The 20,997-nt window shown below is 37.8% G+C and overlaps 1 protein-coding gene across 1 annotated transcript in view; it reads right to left on the reverse strand.

The window, feature by feature from the left end:
* Nucleotides 1–20,997, reverse strand: part of VWA8 (von Willebrand factor A domain containing 8) — a 403,863-nt gene that overhangs the window by 144,373 nt on the left and 238,493 nt on the right. The window contains exons 22-26 of the mRNA XM_062194118.1: nucleotides 9,838–9,913; nucleotides 7,438–7,573; nucleotides 4,939–5,058; nucleotides 2,717–2,922; nucleotides 300–451 (exon numbers count right to left, since the gene is read on the reverse strand). Of these exons, the coding sequence (XP_062050102.1) occupies nucleotides 300–451; nucleotides 2,717–2,922; nucleotides 4,939–5,058; nucleotides 7,438–7,573; nucleotides 9,838–9,913 (690 nt within the window). The remainder of the gene's footprint in view (nucleotides 1–299; nucleotides 452–2,716; nucleotides 2,923–4,938; nucleotides 5,059–7,437; nucleotides 7,574–9,837; nucleotides 9,914–20,997) is intronic.

Below are 20,997 nucleotides of genomic sequence, written 5' to 3' on the forward strand. Positions count from 1 at the left end.
ATGACAGAGACTGTTAAAGAAACAAATATTTCCCTTTATTTCAATGTGTTACATCTATCATCGGACAGTCATAATAATTGCAATTCTCAATTTACAAGTCTATTTACATTATAAATAATGCCATTTAACTGAAAGCCAGTCAGCAAATAGTAAAATAAATTTAAAATGCTTATTTGTGGAAAGTAATGTCCACACCAACTCCGTTTAGTAGAGTGAAACAGTAGATTAGGAATTATCAGCATTTAAGAATCAGAAGAGTAATGCTCAACATTATTTGATCAATAGTGAGAGTGCCTTACTCCTTTGCCAGCTGCACGCTGGTAGGTTTTGCTCCGATGGGAATCCCATATTTGTGTAAAGTGTTAATCAAAACCTCCCTCATGTCGTTGTTATAGGAATCAAAGTCGAACACATTCCGAACCACACTGGAGAGGCCTTCAGTGGGAAATTTCTGTATTAAAAAAAATTCCCTTATTACACAAGTGATAAAATATACATTAAATAGATTTTTAGAAAAGCAACAAAACAGTAATGAACAAGCGAAATTTAGCAGATATTTACTAGTCTTGTCAAATAACCAGATAACAGGAATATATATATATGTATATAGAGAAATATATTTATTTGTGAATATATATTTACTTTATATATTTATTTATATATAAGAATATATTTGTTTTATATTTATATATTAGAAATATATTTATTTATAGAGAAATATATATATATATTTTTTTCTTTTCCTGTTTCTGCTTAACAATACTTTCCTTTTTAATACCAGAATTTGAAGAACAGTTCCTCCTCTTAAATGTTAAAGCAGTGCTCAGATCCTGATGCTCAGTTATGGATGATGCTTTCTGAAACCTCCTGCAATTACAAGAGGCTTGGAGGGGTGGGAGAGATGAGGAAGTTTTGGTAAAAAAAAAATTAGGGGAAGCTAGATGTGGTTTATTGCCACAAATATGTCATACTCACATGAGATGTTACTAGGCAGGGAAGTTGGGTGTGGTTTATTTATTGTGACAAATATATTAATGTGAGATGTCAACATTGTGGGAAGGTGGGTGTAGGATACATGGGAATTCGCTGTATAATTTTTGTTTTGTAAGTATAAAACTATTCTGAAATTAAAATTTTATTAAAAACTGAGTACAAGTTTGGCCAACTTAAAATGTTAACTGAATAAAGGAGAGTGCTGGATATGTACACTAACATATTTAGAAAAGTCACATTCTATGAATTAGAAAGATCAAGGGACGAGAAGAGAAGTGTAAAAAGTACAGGGACTAGGCAAATGAGGAAGACTAGGGAGAGAAAACAAGCATTAGTGCAGCTAGGTCCACATCAGCAGTGGCCTCTCAGTCCTTTTCGAGATCTGTTGTGATTTTCTTAGGTGTTGAGATCTCAGCTGGCTGAACAGGATTTTATCATGGTTTTACAGGCAGAATAAACCTTTCTATTATACTTTTTTTCCTTTCCAGATATCTATTTTTAACTTGACAGATAATAACTGTATTTATTATGGGGTATAATATGATGTTTTGATATATGCACAGATCAGGAATGATTACAGAGTTAACACTTCCACTGCTTCACACATGTAGGTTTTGTTTGTAGTACAAACATTTACAGTATATGCTGTTAGCAATTTTGAAGTATGCATTACATTACTATTACTTATGGTGGACATGCTGTGTAACAGATCATTGGAATTTATTCTTCCTAACTAAATTTTGTACTCTTTGACCAGCACCTTATCTCTCTGCCCCTAATTTTCTGTGTTTCTTTCTAGGGTCCTCTTGGAGGCATAGGGATGGGACAGAGGTGAAGAGTCATGACCTTGGAGTCTTGGAGATCATTATTTATATCTAAGTAGAATTCACATGGATTTTAAAATTTATTTACTTTTCGTTTTTAAGACACAGAGACATAGATTTTTTTCATCCACTGACTCACTCCTCAATCGTCCACAATACCCAGGACTGGGCCAGGCTGAAGCTGAGAGTCCAGAACTCAACCATGGTCTTCCACATGAATGCCAGAGACCCAAGTACTTGAGTCATAATCTGCTGCCACCCAGGGTGTGCATTAGAAAGAAGCTGGAATTGAAAGGGGCTCTGATACAGGATGTGGGAATCTCAAGTGGTGTCTCAGCCACTGATCAAATGCTCACCCTTGAGATGAATTTTTATTTTTTTTTGTTTTCTTTAACACGGTGGACTACATGGTGTATTTGATCACAAAGGATTTCAATCTCCTGTCTACTTACTAAACTTCCTTGCAGTATTAAAGAAAATTAATAGTCAATACTGTTAGGCTCTCCCCTTTTCTGCCTCCATATCATTTACTTCAAAAAAATTTTTTTAGCCCAGATACTGCATGCTTGTTATACAAAGCCAAACAGGGCAGGATGCTTCCTGCGCATCACATGGTTTCACCCTCCTGCCTTGCCACTTTCTAAAAAAGTCCTCTGCCGAATGTCCTAGCTTCTTGGTTACAACCAAGACACTGAGCCTCGCAAAGCCAATATAAAAGCTAAATGGATACTGGTCATTGGTCTTCCATGTTCACAACTTAGACTACAGATAATTCATATCATATCATCCAACTCATTATCATAGTTATAGAAATTTAAACACCTGTTATATACTGTGCAGTCTGAGAAGGAGAGATTGATGGCTGCTTCCAAGTCTCTGCACCCACGTGTCTGCCATACCTGTAAGTGTTTCACGATGTTGACAACTTCCCTGGTCGAGTAAGGATAATTGATGATCCCCTGGTCAGCCAAACTCCTCAACTCTCCAAAGGCAGCCACGAGCTTCCGAAGGATGGGCTCAGGCACATTTGGTCCATACTGTTTGAGCATCTCAAGCTCTGAGTGGGGTTTGGGGTTATCAATTGCATGACAGCTAAAAATATCACCTGAAGGAAAGAAAGAGATGTGTATCAGCGTGCAACTTGCCCACTCTGATACAACAGGAGAAAATGGAATGGTCGTTTAGAGAGCTGCTGGTTGCTCAGCTAAGTGCAGAAAGCCCATCCAGAGGAGAAAACACATGACTGAAGCAAAAGAAAGTTGCATGGATTTATTTCTGTTAAACATTATAAGATACTTGAATACTCATAGAGACTCGATGGGAAATTCTAAAATACCAAAATAAAAAAGTTGATGTCTTCTTAATGTCTCTCTGCCAAAATCTATTCCCCCCATAACAGGCACCCAGTGTTAACAGTCCAGTGTACTTATTTTTTCAGACATGTACTAGTATTTCTTAAAAACAAAAATGCATATATGTAAATAAATACAGTTTTGGTGAATTATTCCTTTTCATGAATGCAAATATATTCTTTGTATGGCTCTGAGACTGCCTTTTTAACAATCCTTGAATATCTTCAGAAATGATATACATCTATTGCATATAAATGTATACCAAAAAAGGAGGCATTAGTATCATCACTCTACAGACAATTTATAGTCATATTCTGTGCAGATTGCTGGAATATAGCTTAGAGGCTAGTACTGGAAAAACAAACGTACAGAGACATTGCCTAAATTACAATCAAGAAAAGGAAACACGAAAGGGTTCATCTGTAATTCTGGCAATTGAGAATGTACTGCGAGAACATAATCTATGCTCAAAAGAAGGATGAATTACTCATGTAAAAACTGCATATAATTCTATTGACTCATTATCTAAGTAGTCAGGGACCAAAGGAAGTTAAGTAAACACTCACATTATTTGGTATGTTCATTTTAGAAAAAGAGGACATCTAATCAGGTAGCAATAAGATCTTACTTTGATTTAGAAAGAATTAGAACAAATGTGTGTGTGTGTTTGTGTGTGTGTTTAAGAGTAATTGAATACAATGAAAGCCATATTTTGAAATATCTATCTCAGGGACTAGAGCTTTTCAAATATAAACATAAGGAATAGTCTTTTGTCTTTTTTGCTAAAAATGAAATCTGATGCTAAAATAAAAATATAATTGACCTCTCACTCATGCAGTCATCAAATAATTATGAAATTTTTTCAATCTGTCAGTACTAACCAAGGTATTTTATATTTTGTGGTGATTTTAAAAAAAAGTTCTTGATGTTCATGGAATTTATATTCTAGCATAGGGAGATAACAATTGTTAAGTGTAAATATTAGAAAATATGTGTTTTGAAGACAGAAGAAAAGCCTGTATGGTGCAGCAGAAGAGGTAAGTAGGGAAGGTCAGGCAGGCATCACTGAGCAGGTAATGGCTGAGCAAATATAGACATCTTGGGGAGGAGCAAGTCCAGGGAGCAGGTGCATCCAACGCAATTGCCCTAGGCAAGCACACCCGCATGTGGATGGAAGAGGCAGGAGAGCACAGTGGCTGGAATGGAATGATTGATGCAGGTTTTTAAAAAAATACACATTTTCCAAGATCTTTTTGAGAACTCTTTATCACAATAAACTTATCTTTCAATTCCATTTCCCATAAACTCTCTGAAGTACTCTCGTACTGCCTTAGAGGTAAGAGAAGCCTTCTTAAAGACTTCTGATGATTAACCTTACTTGGGGCCTCTCCAATCATTGTGAACCAGTCCCCTTCCACCCATATAGTTAGAGGATGTGGCAAAACAAATGCTAAAGATCATTTCTTACTTTGTGTTTTACTCCAGGGAGTCCTTAACAACAAAAGAGAGTGCATTTGCTTAATAAAAAAGGCGCTTGCATCAGACAGACTTGGAAGTGAAGCTGAGCTCCACCACAGTGAACACAGAAAAAAGTGAATCTTGCTGATTGATGATCAGATGTTTGCCTTCTCTAAAACAGGAATAACAGATACTCCCACAGGGTGGTTATAATGGCGAGACAGCACAAGAAAAGCGTCCAATGATAGTCATGATAACCTCACAAGGCTTGTATTATTGTTAGTTGTTATTATTATAGTTACTGTTTTTACCTAAGGTACCGAAGAAATCGTTGCCTAAGAAAGGAAATCCAGGTCTGTTGGCAAGAACAATCATTCTGAAGTCTGGATGAATCACTACAACATTTTCTCTTCCATTTACATTGGCAGAATCTGAAAAATAACATGTCTATTTATTCTTAATTGACATTTAATCATTCTTAAGAATGTTAAGTTATAACCCTTAATATAACAAAAGTAGTCACACTACTCAATTATAAGAGCTCTAAGATAACTGTGATAAACTTGGTTGTAGAAAAACTAACTTTCTTGAGAAAGGTTACTCAAGAATAGAATACTGATAAAGCCCATACTGCATTGTATAAGAGTTCGCATATTTACGGAAATTCAACATACATCAAAAAAGCAAACTTGTCCAAAAGTTATCTTTCATTACTTTAACCTGGCTTGAGATGTCATTTCTCTAAAAAGTAAAAACAAAATTGCCAATAAGAGATAAAAAACATCCAAGGCATAATATAAATATTGTTTCATATTCATCAAATCAGCAATTGTATCCCTATATATAGATCCTGCCCCTGTCTAGCTAAGGAGCAGTTCCTGTTTACATCATGAACCCTGCAACCTCAGTACCTAAAAAAGGTATCAAAAACCTAGTTAACTCAGCAGTGTCTTATTTCCAATCAAGGAACATTTACCACAGATATTAAAATAAGTGATCTCAAATTGACTACAGTTTTCTCTGGGCCTATGTTTAAGGCATTAAAGAAATTGAATCCTGCAATCGACTGGGTAGTATACATTCCAGATAGAACAGCTAGGTTAGACAACAATTTGACAGAGTAAAATCTTTATTTTTATTATGGTTATTTTAAGAAGAACTATTTGCCATCTGGGTTTATTTAAACTACAGCCTTTGGCTGTCCATCTTTAAACAAGATAGCTGTGAAACACCTGGAGTTTTATTTGAGATGAGTCTGTAAGAATCTACACTCATAATGTTTTCATGATACCAAAAAATAACCTTCAACAGGCCACATATTCACATCCTAATACAACCAACAGTTATAATATTTGGTCTTTATTAATTTCAGTAGTGGCAAATAACAAGGGATAGTCACGCCATAACTGTGAGCAATTCTTTCTTTCCATTTTGCTGCTCTCATAATGCCTGCTGAGAGTCGGCATGACCTTTTTAAGGGATAGTATTCAGGATAATGCAAATTCTCATTTTCTCATAAAGTCCTGGGGAAAGTGAAATATTGGATGACTTTTATTAGTACTGAGTTCAGGCTCAGACATGGCAATCTCGTAATGATGTCAAAGGAGAAGACTTTTGTGATGATGCATTTGTACCTTTTTAATGGGGTCTTCTTTACATGCTTTCTTTGGATAATAAAGATATTAGTTATTAGCCTCAACTTGTTTGGTTACCATACTGTTGGCTACATATTTGGAACAGCTAGAAATAGATTTTCAAATATTTTTCAGGACACAAAAAACTGAAATTGCAAACTACAAAATGTTCTCACACTGCATTAGACAAACTCAATTTTTCCTTGTAGGTTAAATACACTGATAAGATTCATCTATATTTTTTCCTAATAAACAATAAAAGGGTAGGTAGGGACAATTCAAAATAGAAGATAACTTATTTCTCAGATAGAAGTGTGTGTGTAATGTATGAATAGATGTATGTATTCACACACAAATTATATATGTATCTATAAAATATACATAAACTATATATGTAAATAAAATGTCCAAAAATTGTTTTTTTTTTATTTATACCAACCTAACAATAAAATAGGTGTTAATACTGCGGGCAATAGAAATATCCCTGAGTTAAAAAACAACAACAACAACAAAAAAAAACCTCCAGATAACAAAGAAGGAAAATAAATCACACACAAATAATTGAGAGAACAGTATATGGATTGCACATTGCTATTCTCAGAGTTGAAAATATGAAGCTGATTTCTCCAATGACTACTACTGAAATTTTCAGAATTTCTCTGGCTATAAAAAGTAAACTGACATAGCTAGAATTAGATGTATCAATTTTTACAAATGATTGGCAAGAAAGACAATTTAAGTTATATCAAGGCTGGCGCCGCGGCTCAATAGGCTAATCCTCCACCTTGCGGCGCCGGCACACCAGGTTCTAGTCCCGGTCGGGGCACCGATCCTGTCCCGGTTGCCCCTCTTCCAGGCCAGCTCTCTGCTGTGGCCAGGGAGTGCACTGGAGGATGGCCCAAGTGCTTGGGCCCTGCACCCCATGGGAGACCAGGAGAAGCACCTGGCTCCTGCCATCGGATCAGCGCAGTGCGCCGGCGCCGGCCATTGGAGGGTGAACCAACGGCAAAAGGAAGACCTTTCTCTCTGTCTCTCTCTCACTGTCCACTCGGCCTGTCAAAAAAAAAAAAAAAAAGTTATATCAAGCTTTCACTTTCAGCCTACTAAGCTTATGATTTGATATGAGAGATGTAAAAATTGCATGCATTAAAGGAAGCATTGTCTAATTATACTCACTTGCAACAATGCGTCTTCCATCTGCTAGAATCATTTCTCCATTTTCTACCAGAGTTTTTAAAATACAAGTGACATTTGTTGGGGCTTTATCTGCCTCATCTACTACCAGAATATGACCCATCTTTACTGCTTTAACCTGGAGACAGAAAGTTTATTATAGACAAAAAAATGAAAGCAGTCATTATTAAAACTTCATCAGTTGCTGCATCGAATTTATAACAGCTGGTCTTATTTAAATTACGGATATTCAATCACACACCCAAAGAGGCTTGAAACATAATTAATGGACCTTTACCAGAAGTTTCACACAGTTATTAAATGGCCTGCTCTATACTTCTTTCTCTCACTTTAGTAATAGAGTTACTCCTATGATAGTAATGCCCAATTGCCCAACAGCAGTTCATGCCCTAGAGTTGGGAAGATTTAAAATAACTAAAACAAACAGAGAAATTAAAGTGCATTGTGTTCCCATCACAGATATCAGAATATTGTATTTGATATAGCTCTTTAAACTGTCTACAATTTTATGAAATCAGGATGGATAGTGCTGAAGAGGTGGGCATTCAAGAGGAAGAGAATCAAAGGTCAAACTCAAGAGACCCTAGGACACACATAAGGGAAAAGTGAATATGAGCAGTTCATGCTGGCTGAAACAGAGGAGGCAAATATGAGAAAAGAGAGAAGAGATAAAAATGAGTCTCTACAACTAAGGGCTTCATTGTCAGACCAAGAAATATGAGGAATTCCCAAAACATGCATCAAAAATTCATATTATGAAAAACTATGCATGGATTTTAGATATTTTTGAATCAAAATAAATTTTTTAAGCCTTTTTTTTTTTTTGACAGGCAGAATGGACAGTGAGAGAGAGAGAGAGAGAGAGACAGAGAGACAGGTCTTCCTTTTCCGTTGGTTCACCCCACAATGGCCGCTGCAGCTGGTGTGCTGCAGCCGGCGTACCACGCTGATCCGAAGCCAGGAGCCAGGTGCTTCTCCTGGTCTCCCATGTGGGTGCTGGACCCAAGGACTTGGGCCATCCTCCACTGCACTCCCAGGCCACAGCAGAGAGCTGGACTGGAAGAGGAGCAACCGGGACAGAATCCGGCGCTCCAACTGGGACTAGAACCCGGGGTGCCGGTGCTGCAGGCGGAGGATTATCCTATTGAGCCGCGGCGCCAGCCCCAAGTGTTATCTTAACTGTCACCCTAAACACTAGTCCCCAAACTACTTTTAAACCAAATTATTATACTAATTCCTTTTTGGTCCACACTGCATATTACTGCCCCATTAAATAATTTAAATGGTAACTCCAGGCTTCATTACTATCATGTCTGAACTCAAAATTATGAAATTACCTAAGCAGAGAAGGTACATGGGAGGGTGAACCAACGGCAAAAGGAAGACCTTTCTCTCTGTCTCTCTCTCTCACTGTCCACACTGCCTGTCCAAAAAAAAAAAAAAAAAAAGATAACACTTGGGAGAGTTGGATCCCATTTCAGAGTGTCTGAGGTCAAGCTCAGCTCTTCTTCTTCTTTTATTTCTTTCTATTTTTTTTTTAAAGATTTTATTTACTTGAGAGGTTGAGTTAGAGAGTTAGAGAGAGAGAGAGAGAGAGAGAGAGAGAGAACAGAGAGAAAGATCTTCCAACCACTGGTTCACTCCCCAAATGGCCGCAGCTGGGCCAATCCAAAGCCAGGAGCCAGGAGCTTCTTCCAGGTCTCCCACATGGGTGCAGGAGCCCAAGGAATTGAGCCATCTTCTACTGCTTTCCAAGGCCATAGTAGAGAGCTGGATTGGAAGTGGGGACAGCCGGGACTCGAACCAGTACCCATATGGGATGCTGGTCGTAGGCAGAGGCTTTACCAGCTATGTCACAGTGCCAGTTCTCCCTCTCCCCGGTTCTGCTTCTATTGCCAGCTTTTCTTGTAGCAGGTGACGCTCCCACTGACGTGGGAGACCTGGCCTAGCATTGGCAATTGCAGGCATTTGGGGAGTGAGCTAGAATTGGGAACTCTCTGCCTGTCTTTCTCTCCCTTTCAATCTCTTAACCTTTCAAATAAATAAATACAAATCAAACTGTTTTCTACGAGTATTACTTAATTTCAAACTCTACATATTTGGAAATAAGGAAAAAAATTCTAGAACAGAAAAGAAATCAATAGAGGATTTCTGTCATTCCCTAAATTTTTCACTCTGAAAAGAGAGCAGGATAAGAAAATATGTGATTTTCTCAATAATTTGCATTTAAATCTTCACCCCTAAAATGATACACATTTGTTAGACTAAAATATATTCAAATTTAGAGGAGATTCTGTCTCCTACACCCACCCCACAAAAGCTGAAATACGACTATCATTCAAAAAATACACTTGAAAATATTCATTTTAATGGATTACTAACCAAAGGTGAGTCTTCATACACAATAAGTCCATCTTTAACAGAAGGCTGAAGAGTAAGAGTTTGTACTGTGGTGTCCCTAGAGTAAATGCAACACATTTTATAGTCAGTGAGGAAATAAACTGATGTTCTGTTTAATGAAAATTCTAACACAAGAGCACTGTTCAATAAATTTCTGTTCATAAAGCAAGTGTATGTATTAAACATTCAGGTCCAATCCATTAATTTGCCATCTCTAGATGTGCAAACCAGATCATCTCAGGTCACTTACAACAACGAAGAGTTGCTTTCTAGGACTTGGAACATTTCAGCTGGGATTAGGGAAATCCATTTTAGTTTCTTAAATCTACTTTCTAGTATTTACCTGACCCTCTTTTAGATCAGGATCTTCAAAAGTATTAATAGTGGGCCAAGCTGATGTTAGCAGCCTCTGTGTGCATGCACAGCAGTTGGGATGAGATGCCTAACTGGCAGAGCTGGTGGCAGTGGCGGGCAGGCAGCAACATTTGGCCAGTGGCTCTTGTGTGTGCATGTGATTCAGAGATTCTAGCAGAGGGAAAGGTCCACAGTCCCCACTGACTTTGAGCCTGGCAGGGAGGTGGCTGGGCAGCCAGGTGGGACAGAGGGGCACCTGAAGCCGCCCAAGGAAAAGATGCCTAGGTGGAGCTGTTTCAGAGAACATCAGGCTGGCAGGGTGAAGGGAAACCTCTGAAACTGGCGACTGTGGAATCCTTGTGTGCTGAGACCCTGGGAACTCGGTGGTTAAATGAGAAGGTGCAGGGTGTAGCTGGGTATTGAGATCTACCACGTCCAACTTGTATGTTACCCTGGATACTGACACCGGCCCTTCCAGCACTGACCAGAGCTCCCTGGCCACACCCATCACACATCTCTTGGTATTCACTGCACAGACATTCCACTAAGCCACAGAAGCATAGCTCAAAGATAAAAGCTTTCAGAGTAAAAACAATCAATTCCACCAATGCCTAAAAACAAATTCAGAAATTCAAGAAACAATAAGGAAGACAACACGACCCCTCACCCCCTCAATGAATATAACATTTCAATATTAGAATGCGAACATGAAGAGACTGAGGAAAGGCTGGAAATGAAATTCAAAAAATTAACCTTATGATTACTCAAAAGCAATCAGAAGCAAATCCACGAACTAAAAAAACCCATACAGGATATGAATGAAAGTTTTTCCCATGAAATTGAGATTTCAAAGAGAAATCAAAATGAAATGTTAGAAATGAAGACTTCAAAAGATCAAATAAAAAATGCAGTGGATAGCCTTAACAGCGGACTTGGCAAGGAAGAAAAAAGAATATCCGAACTAGAAGACAAATCAGGAAATCTTAAATTCAGACAAAACAAACAAACAAACAAACAAACAAAACCAAGAAGAAAATAGAAAACTTAAAAATGGTGTTGGAGATTTATGGGATACTATCAAATGACCTAACATTCACCTTCCTGAAGGTGTGGAAAGAACGAATGGACTAGAAGGCATATTTAGTGAAATAATTAGGGAAAACATCCCCAATTTGGAGAAAGTAAGGGACAACCAAGTACAAAAAGCACATAGAACTCCTAATAGGAACAGAAAAAAATCTTTGACATGGCACATAGTAGTCAAATTTTCCACAGTAAAACATAAAGAAAATATTCTAAAATGTGCATGAGAAAAATGTCAAGGGGCTAGTGCCATGGTGGAGTGGGTAAAGCCATAGTCTGCAGTGCCGGCATCCCATGTCGGCGCCAGTTCAAGTCTCGGCTGCTCTGCTATCTGGCTCTCTGCTATGGCCTGGGAAAGCAGTGGAAGATAGTCCAAGTGCATGGGTCCCTGTACCTGTGTGGGAGACCTGGAAAAAGCTCCTGGCTCTTGGCTTTGGATTGGTGCAGCTCTGGCTGTTGTGGCCAATTAGGGGTTGAACCAGTGAATGGAAGACCTCTCTCTCTCTCTCTCTCTCTCTCTCTGCCTTTCCTTCCCTTTCTGTGTAACTCTTTCAAATATATAAATAAATCTTTTAAAAAATATCAATTACTCTCAGAAGATCTCCAATTAGACTTACAGCTGAGTTCTCAGCAAAAACCTTAGAAGCTAAAAGGGAATGGTGAAATATAGTCCACGTTTTAAGAAGAAAAAACTGTTAACCCAGAATACTATACCCTGCAAAACTCTTTATGAATGAAGGTGAAATAAAGAGCTTCCAAAACAAACAGAAATTGAAAGAATTTGTCACCACTCATCCAGTCTTACAAAAGATGCATAAGAATATACTACACACAGAAACACAGAAAGATAGCCATCATTATGAAAGAATAAGAAGGCAGAAAATCATTCTTATAAAAGACATTCAAAGTAAACAACAGAAAAATTTATGGAAAAATGGCAGGGTCAAGTAGTAACTTATCAATAGTCACCTTGAATGTAAATGGCCTCAACTGTTTAGTTAAAAGATATAGACAGGCTGAACAGATTAAAAAACAAGGCCTATCTATTTGCTGCCCACAAGATACACATCTCACCAATAAAGACACATGGAGACTGAAAGTGAAAGGATAGAAAAAGATAGTCCACATTAACAGAAACCAAAAAAGAGCTGGTGTTATCATCCTAATATCAAACAACATAAACTTTAACATAAAGATGTTATAATAGACCAAGAAGGACACTATGTATGATTAATGGATCAATTCAACAGGAAGATGTGAATATAATAAGTGTATATGCACCTAGTTATGGAGTGCCTGGCTATTAAAAGAAATGTTAATGGATCTAAAGGGATACATAGACTCCAATACAATAGTAATGGGAATTCAATACCCACTTTCAGCAATGGACAGATCAACTAGACAGAAAATTAGCAAGGAAACAACAGATCATTGACACTGTAATCCAAATGGACCTAATGGATATCTACAGAAGCTTTCACCCCAAAGTGGCAGAATACACATTCTTCTCATCAGTGCATGGAACTTTCTCTAGGATTGATCACAGTCTAGGCCATTAAGCAAGTCTCAGCAAATTCAAAAATATTGAAATCATACCATGCATCTTCTCTAACCTCAATGGAATAAATATAGAAATCAGCAACTCAAGAATCTCTAGATCATATGTAAACACAATGCTCCTGAATGATCAGCTCATCTCCAGCTGTTGCAGCCATTTGGGGAGTGAAACAGCAAATGGAAGATCTTTCTCTTTCTCTCTCTACCTCTTTCAAATAAATTTTTAAAAAAATCTAAAAAAAAAAAAAAGAACTAACTCCAATTCTTCTCAAGCTATTCAAAACAACTGAAAGGGAGGGAATCCTCCCAAACTCCTTCTATGAAGCATGCAGAACCCAAGCCAGAAAAAGATGCAAGAAAAAGAACTACAGACCAATATCCCTGATGAACATAGACATGAGAAACCTCAACAAAATATTAGCTAAGCAAATCCAACAACAAATCAGAAAGATCATTCATCTGGACCAAGTGGGATTTATCCCTGGTATGCAGGGATGGTTCAACATTTGCAAAGCAATCAATGTGATATATCACATTAACAAACTGAAGAACAAAAACCATACGGTTATTTCAATAGATGCAGAGAAAGCATATGACAAATAATTTTTTACAGGGTTGATTCTGACAGTAGAAAGTATGTAATATGAATCATTATTTACAGAGAAATCTACAACACATGCTTGCTGTTGTAGAAACTGGACATTTAGATACCAAACAGAATTATAGGAAACCTAGAAGGTGTTTAATATGCTTGTTGTGTTTCTAAAATTCACTGTGTATGATCAGTTCAGTGTTATTGTACCACAATTTTTAACTGAAGGAACCAGATGGAATGATCCCAATTTTAACTAAAACTTGGAGAACTAAAATAACAATGCAAACCCTCTCAGCATTGTTTTGGCCAAACTTGTTAAAACTGTAATGCAAGAACCAAATGCACTGTGATGTGGGATCAACTGATTAGCAAGCATGAATTTTTCACTCAAGAGTGAAAAAAAAAAACTACCATGGCTTGAATTTAAAGAGCAGAACTCCTGACTACCATTCTATGACTAATCAAGAGACTAATAGTTAAAAACCTTAGCAGGCCTTATTCACGATATGCAGGAAAAAAAAAGTGCCACAGTTTACATACCTCTGGAATTTTTCCACAGTGCCACAGGTTAATAATATGTGAAGCCCTACATTTCTAAGAATATAATTCTTGCTCAGATGTTTCAGGTGAGCTCAAGACTTTGTAATTTTAAAGGGCCCAAGATTTTTTTTTTTCAATAACAGACTGGCTTCTTTTTCCTATAATTACAAATGTAGTTTCTTTTTTGCTGTCAAACTTAAGGTACCAAATATGATGCAATAAATTATTTTGAAAAACAGAAACAAAAAAATACAGCATTCTTTCATGATGAAAACCTTAAACAAATTGAGTAAAGAAGGAACATTCCTCAACATAATCAAGGCAATTTATGACAAACCCACAGCCAGCATCCCACTGAATGGAGAAAAGCTGGAAGCATTTCCCCTAAGATCCAGAACCAGACAAGGATGTTCACTCAAACATTTGCTATTTAAGAAGCTCCAGAAATCAATCCTTGCATCTAAAACCAACTTATTTTGACAAAGGAGCCAAAATCAATCCCTAGAGCAATGACAGTTTCTTTAACAAATGGTGCTGGAGAAACTGGATCTCTATGTGCAGAAGTATGAAACTAGATCCCTACTATACACCTTACACGAAAATCCACTCAAAATGGAGCAAAGACCTAAACCTGTAACCAGATACCATCAAATCATTGGAGAACATCGGGGAAACTTTGCAAGGCACTGACATAGGCAATGGTGTCTTAAAAAAGACCCCAGAAGCACAGGCAATCAAAGTCAAAATTGACAACTGGATTACATCAAGCTGAGAAGCTTCTGCACTGCAAAAGAAACACTCAGGAAAGTGACAAGGCGACTGACAGAACTGGAGAAGATATTTGCAAACTACACAACTGATAAGTGCTTAACATCCAGAATCTATAAAGAGCTTAAGAAATTCAACAACAACAAAACAAACAATCCAGTTCAGAGGCAAAGGACTTGAATAGGCATTTTTAAAAGAGGAAAGTTAAAATGGGCAACAGACACTTAAGAACATGCTCAGGGCCAGTGCTGTGGTGTAGTGGGTTAAAGCCCTGGCCTGAAGTGCCGGCATCCCGTATGAGCGCCAGTTCTAGTTCCAGCTGCTCCTCTTCTGATCCAGCCCTCTGTTATGGCTTGGGAAAGCAGTAGAAGATGGCCCAGGTCCTTGGGCCCCTGCACCCATGTAGGAGACCTGGAAGAAGCTCCTGGGTCCTGGCTTCGGATCAGTACAGCACTGGCCACTGCAGCCATCTTGGGGGTGAACCAGTGGATGGAAGATCTCTCTCTGTCTCTACCTCTCTCTATAACTCTTTCAAATAAATAAAATAAATCTTTTTTTTTTTTTTTAAAAGAACATGCTCAGTATCTCTAGCCATCAGGGAAATACAAATCAAAATCATGGTGAGGTTTCACCTCACTCCAGTTAGAATGGTTCTCATACAGAAATCAACAAATGACAAGTGCTGGTGAGGATGTGTGGAAAAAGGTACCCTGGTCCACAGCTGGTGTTAATGTAAAGTGGTGCAGCCACTGTGGAAGACAGTATGGGCATACCTCAGAAATTTGAATATAGACCTACCATATGATCCAGTCATCCCACTCCTGGGAATTTACCCAAGCCAAAAGAAATCAGTATATGAAAGTTATCTATACTTCCATGTTCATTGCAGCACACTTCACAATAGCTAAGATGTCCATCAACTTTTGACTGGATAAAGAAACTATTGCATACCTACATGTATTATATATGTACACATATATTGTATATATACATTAGAGTACTACTCATCCATAAAAAAAACAAGATGATTGCATCTGGAAACCATTATACTTATTGAAATTATCCACTCCTGAAAAGACACAATTTTTTTTCCTGATCTGAGGTAGCTAATAGAGGACCTGAAATGTAATGTATTGGAGTGAAATGGACATTTTGAGAATCGATGATTGTTTATAGCCCTTGTCTCTTCTATTGAGGAACTGTGTTTTTTATTTTTTCTTTGTTTTCTCCTCATACTATTTGTTGAACTATTTTAATTAGAGTAGGGTCAACTATACTATCATTAAGTATACTGAAAATAGATCATTCGTATAAATAGAATTAAGTCTGGCAATAATAATAGATAGAATTAAAAAGGAGTGAATGCTACAACATGGGAAGCAGTCCATACAGCAAACTCATAGAATGACAATCACTTTAAGAAATACTCCAACCTCAGAATCAGCCCCTAAGGCATTCTGCTCTGGCTGAAAAGCCCACGAGAGTATTTTAGGCATGGAAAGCCATGACACTGTGGTAAAAAATGTCCCACATGAAGGACCTTGACAGGTGAGACCCTAGTGGAAAACAGTAGTCATCAAAGAGGTTCCTTTCTCCAAAGGGAGGAGAGAACTTTCACTTTGTTTATGGCCTTGTCTAAATACTGATGGAGTTTGTGGATTCAAAGGCTTCCGTAGCCTTGGCAGCTCATGTCGGGAGGTTTTGGTGATCATACATAAGAGTGCTAATTGTTAAAATTAACAACAGGATGCACTGTGCACTAATTTCCCATGAAGGACCTCTGTCTCCTCAAAGAGGAGATATGATATTATATTTAACAATAAAATTTGTTCTCAAGAATTTATTTTAGTGTATTAAGTGGATGATATTCTTATGTCCCATAAGTTTTAGTTATGCCTAAATGTCTCATTCCATTGCATGTTTTCTTAGGTGCTTTCTTAATTAATGATAAAACTTGTTCTCAAGGACTTATTTTCTTTTAATGTATTAAATTGAGGTCTAATGTCTCAAAAAAAGAGAAGAAAATAGAGCATCGCAAAAATTAAGAGTGAGAACATGAGAGGGAGGGAGAGGGAGGGCTGGAGCATGGGCAGGAGGGAGGGTAAGGGGGGAAGTGCCACTATGTTCCTGAATCTCTATATATGAAATACATGAAAATTGTTCAATAAAATGTTGGTGATTGTCTACTGGAAAAAAAAAAAGACACTTGTATAACTTTAAAAAAATCTTATGGCCAGTTTGATCATGTCAATAGGAAAATTAAAACTACTTTTAAAATATGAGTAGCCCTTTCTTTAGAAGAGTTCTAAGATGTCTTTTCAAGCTACCTTTCTATTTTTTCATAGTAAAACGTAAGGCTGCCATTGTATTTGCGTACCTATAAGAGTAAGACTACTTAAGAGGTGAACTTTAGACCTTGGTGTTATACTTGTGACATTGATACCCAAATGCCAAATTTTATGACAATTTGTGTTTTTTTTTTTTTTCAAAAAAAGCAACAAATGCCACATGTAAATAAAACATAAAGCAAACGAGGTACCATGAAAATTTTTTTGTTGTTTTAGCAAAACATCTTCAATCATAATTAGCTAATTGTTTGAAAAGAAAGTCATAGGGTAGTGGAAAGAAGACTTTTGAGTCAGATCAGTCAGGATGCAAAGTCTTGGTCTTGTCACCCGCCAATTTGTGGTTCTTAGTCATGTGGTCTTAGGTAAGCACTACAGCTCATCCGGAAGAATGATTGCTAGAATGCTTGGAAAGTACCTAGCAGATATTAGGAGTATAATTACATGTCCATTCTAACTACTGTTATTGTTACTGTGTTGTTGCAACTGAAGTTTCTTGTCCATGTAATTTTTTTTTTAAGATTTGCTTATTTATTATTTGCAAGGCAGAGTTACAGAGAAGCAGAGGCAGAGAGAGATCTTCCATCTGCTGGATCACTCCCCAAATGGCAGCAATGGCTGGAGCTGTGCTAATCCGAAGCCAGGAGCCAAAAGCTTCTTCCGGGTCTCCCACGTGGGTGCAGGGGCCCCAGGACTTGGGCCATCTTCTGCTGCTTTCCCAGGCCATAGCGGAGAGTGGGATTGGAAGTGGAGTACCCGGGACTAGATCCAGCATCCATGTGGGATGCCAGCACTGCAGGCAGTGGTTTTATCCACTACACCACAGCACCAGCCTCATTTGTCCCTAAGATTTCAACCTTCTCTTTAGGTTTCAGCACAGACGTTAGCATTTATTGGACTCCCCTGCCTGACCCTTTCTTTTCCAGCTGTGTGCTCTTGCTCTATGTGTTCTTTGAGCCCTGGATTTCTCCTATTTCATCCTTGACACACTGCATTGTAATGAAGTTTTAATTCCTAATTTTGGCGGGGCTGTGGCGCAGCGGGTTAAAGCCCCAGCCTGTAGCGCTGGCATTCCATATGGGCGCTCCTTTGTGTCCAGGCTGCTCTTTTTTCAATCCAGCTCCCTGCTAAGGGCCTGAGAAAGCAGTAGGAACATGGCTCAAGTGCTTGGGCCCCTGCACGCATGTGGGAGACTGGAAAGAAGCTCCTAGCTTTCGATTGGCTGAGCTCCGGCCATTGCAGTGATTTGGGGAGTGAACCAGCATATGGAAGACCTCTCTCTGTCTCTGTACCTCTCTCTGTAACATTTTCAAATAAATAAAATGAATCTTTTTAAAAAATACCTATCTTTCTGTACAAAGTATCAGATCTAAAAGCATCAAAGATATCTATGTTGTCACTTATTCTGTCCCAAGCATCTAGGAGATGTCTGGCTTATGGGAGGAATTCAATAAGTATTTGTTGAAGTCAACAAAAATTACTAAAAGGCAAAATATCAATATGATGGCTTGTGATTCAGGACATAGCATGTGGACTTCTCCACATACACGGATGGAACTCTTTTGGAACAGAAAATCTGGAACACGCTCTCGTAAATAAACTGATTTATATTAAGAACAGATTGTTACAGGGAAGAATGATCCATATTCATCTGCAAGTCTGTTTTAGAACACATATATTCATGTCAAGAAGTATTCTTGAGGTTGACGAGTCAAGGGCCTGACTTTTATATCCGTCATTTATTTCAACTGAGTTGAATTTGGACTATTGCAGCAAGTAACTTTTTTTTTTTTTTTTGACAGGCAGAGTGGACAGTGAGAGAGAGAGACAGAGAGAGTCTTCCTTCCGTTGGTTCACCCCCCCAAATGGCTGCCATGGCCGGTGCTGCGCTGATCCGAAGCCAGGAACCAGGTGCTTCTCCTGGTCTCCCATGCAGGTGCAGGGCCCAAGCACTTGGGCCATCCTCCACTGCCTTCCTGGGCCACAGCAGAGAGTTGGACTGGAAGAGGAGCAACTGGGACAAAATCTGGCCCCCCGACTGGGACTAGAACCCGGGGTGCCAGCGCCGCAGGCAGAGGATTAGCCAAGTGAGCCGTGGCACCAGCCGCAGCAAGTAACTTCTGCATCAGAGTCTTCACTTACCAGGGCTCCAGCAGATATGTTGGCAATACAATTAGTAACATTTAAAAATTCTAGTCTGCCTTATTAGTCTCCAACTTGAAAGGCTTCTCCTTCTAACCTGACCAAGCAGTGATTATATATATAATATATAGATTCTATATACACACATAACATGTGTGTGTGTGTGTGTGTACATATAAATTTAATTCCCTGGGAGTATGGCCTATTGTCATTCCAGACCTATATTCCAAGCCCCCAACCCTATGATTCATGATCTCAGGGGCACCTGTCACATCACCTACTGCTTCCTACATCCCAGGCATTACATATTAAAAGTTACTCTTTCATCCTCACCAAGAATCACATTAAAGCTGTACCTAAAAATAAACCCTGTGGGATGTTAAGTAAAAATATATTGTGACAATTCATTGGTGCTTATGAACTTCTAGAATGAATAAAAAATGTTTCTTACTCAACATTATGATCTATAGTCATATATACATTTCCTGTATTCATGGGTCTTCCAAAGCAGTGTATGAAATACTTTATACTTTTTTTTTTTTGCTAATAAATTGACTTTTAAGGTTTGGAATAAATCAAGAACATAGCTTAATTAACCTCACTTAAATTCACTATTAATATTCTAGCAATGAAAAAGGGGTGTGTTGAGGAAGGGAAAAAAGGCATGTTCACACAGATTTTTATAGCAATATAATGAATTTCTCACCTCAGCTCTCACATACTTTATGGGCAACAACATGACACCTTCCAGCACCAAAAAGGAAAAAGAAGCTCTTGCATCGGTGTCAGCACAAAGGAAACTCAGTTGATACCTTAATAATTATAGTACTTCTTAACAGATTAAAACCAGTAAATTTAAACTGAGTTCTAGTTTTTTAAAAAAAGCAAATAAATTTCCCTCTAACACTTGAATTCTGATTCACAACTTGACAAATGAGATTTCTCTAGATTTTTGTGCTGGAAATAAAAACCATAACTTGAAGAGAATAAGCGCAAGTTGACTAATTTCTAAAAGAGACAAAAAGAATAAATACAAACAGAAAACATGACTTTCAGTGGAGCAGTTGGTGAAGGAGAGGAATTTATAGGACAACAGTGATTTTGCCCTATTCTTATTATTGATCCTTTCATCTTGTGCATCAAAAGAAAAGCAAAGGTTAGTAAAATATGTAAGATGATATGGAGTTTAAAAAACCAGTTAGCTTGTATTTCAGGGAGGTACTCTAATTATATAAGAGTGGAAAACAATCCACACTACCCACTGCATAGCACTCACAAAGAAAGAGGCTGATTTCCAAGACAGTCTATAATATCATAAACTTAATCTTAATAAATGAAAAGTGACTGCTGTTGTCACAGGTAGCATATGAACTGACTCTAAACGAAGAAAAAAAAGACAATATAATGATTGTTGCTCAAAGAGTGTTTGATTAAAATCATTGTTCTGTATTTATGGGTGTTTTAGATGAAAGACTATTAATTCTCCACACAAATAAGCAATGACTTCAGGAGAACATTTTGCTACAATTTTAATTCTATTTTGACCTGCTCCTTTTAAAAAACAATTTTGAAATTTAAACTAATGAGTTTAAAGTCAACAATTTTAACAATACTGAGGAAAAGAAAATTTAAAACACATCTTAGTCACATTTCCTTACCCTAAGGTTTAATAAAGAGATGATTTTCCAGTAACAGAACAGTTACCAGTAATGCTTGATGAATTAGAATGTGCAGCTAATTGTTGACATTTCTGTTATC

Source organism: Lepus europaeus, chromosome 6 (genome assembly GCF_033115175.1).
Source record: "Lepus europaeus isolate LE1 chromosome 6, mLepTim1.pri, whole genome shotgun sequence".
Classification (NCBI taxonomy): domain Eukaryota; kingdom Metazoa; phylum Chordata; class Mammalia; order Lagomorpha; family Leporidae; genus Lepus; species Lepus europaeus.